The sequence below is a fragment of the Myotis brandtii genome, unplaced genomic scaffold, assembly GCF_000412655.1.
Source record: "Myotis brandtii unplaced genomic scaffold, ASM41265v1 scaffold693, whole genome shotgun sequence".
NCBI lineage: Eukaryota > Metazoa > Chordata > Mammalia > Chiroptera > Vespertilionidae > Myotis > Myotis brandtii.
The window spans coordinates 2170500-2171124 of NW_005370710.1; the positions used below are offsets into that span (position 1 = coordinate 2170500).

At 68.5% G+C, this 625-nt stretch overlaps 1 protein-coding gene across 1 annotated transcript in view; it reads left to right on the forward strand.

Annotated features, from left to right (window-relative positions):
• Nucleotides 1-619, forward strand: part of TLR9 (toll-like receptor 9) — a 4321-nt gene extending 3702 nt beyond the window's left edge. The window contains exon 3 of the mRNA XM_014529721.1: nucleotides 1-619. Coding sequence (XP_014385207.1) covers nucleotides 1-384 — 384 coding nt within the window. The 3' untranslated portion in view covers nucleotides 385-619.
• Nucleotides 620-625: the final 6 nt, after the last annotated feature.

A 625-nucleotide genomic window follows, 5' to 3' on the forward strand; every position in this document is an offset into this window, starting at 1 on the left:
TGCCTGGAGGAGCGGGACTGGCTGCCCGGCAAGACGCTCTTCGAGAACCTGTGGGCCTCGGTCTACAGCAGCCGCAAGACGCTGTTCGTGCTGGCCCACACAGACCACGTCAGCGGCCTCCTGCGCGCCAGCTTCCTGCTGGCCCAGCAGCGCCTGCTGGAGGACCGCAAGGACGTGGTGGTGCTGGCCATCCTGAGCCCCGACGCCCACCGCTCCCGCTACGTGAGGCTCCGCCAGCGCCTCTGCCGCCGGAGCGTCCTCCTCTGGCCCCAACAGCCCAGCGGCCAGAGTAGCTTCTGGGCCCAGCTGGGCGTGGCCCTGACCAGGGACAACCACCACTTCTACAACCGAAACTTCTGCCGGGGCCCCACCACGGCCGAGTAGGGGGGCGGAGAAGTGGGGGGGCAGCCAGCACACCCAGCCCCGCCTTCACCGTGCCCTCTGCCTGGGATGCCCCAGCCTGCCTCGCTCTGCAGAGGGGCCGAGGCCCCTGGCATACAGCAGGCACTCAATAAATGCTCCTGGCAGGCCCACGGCTACTGGCTACGCTGAGCTCCGGAGGTGTGAATGGGAGGAAAGAAGGGGGAATTCCCGGGCCTCCTAACGGGGAGAGGGACTAGAGGCG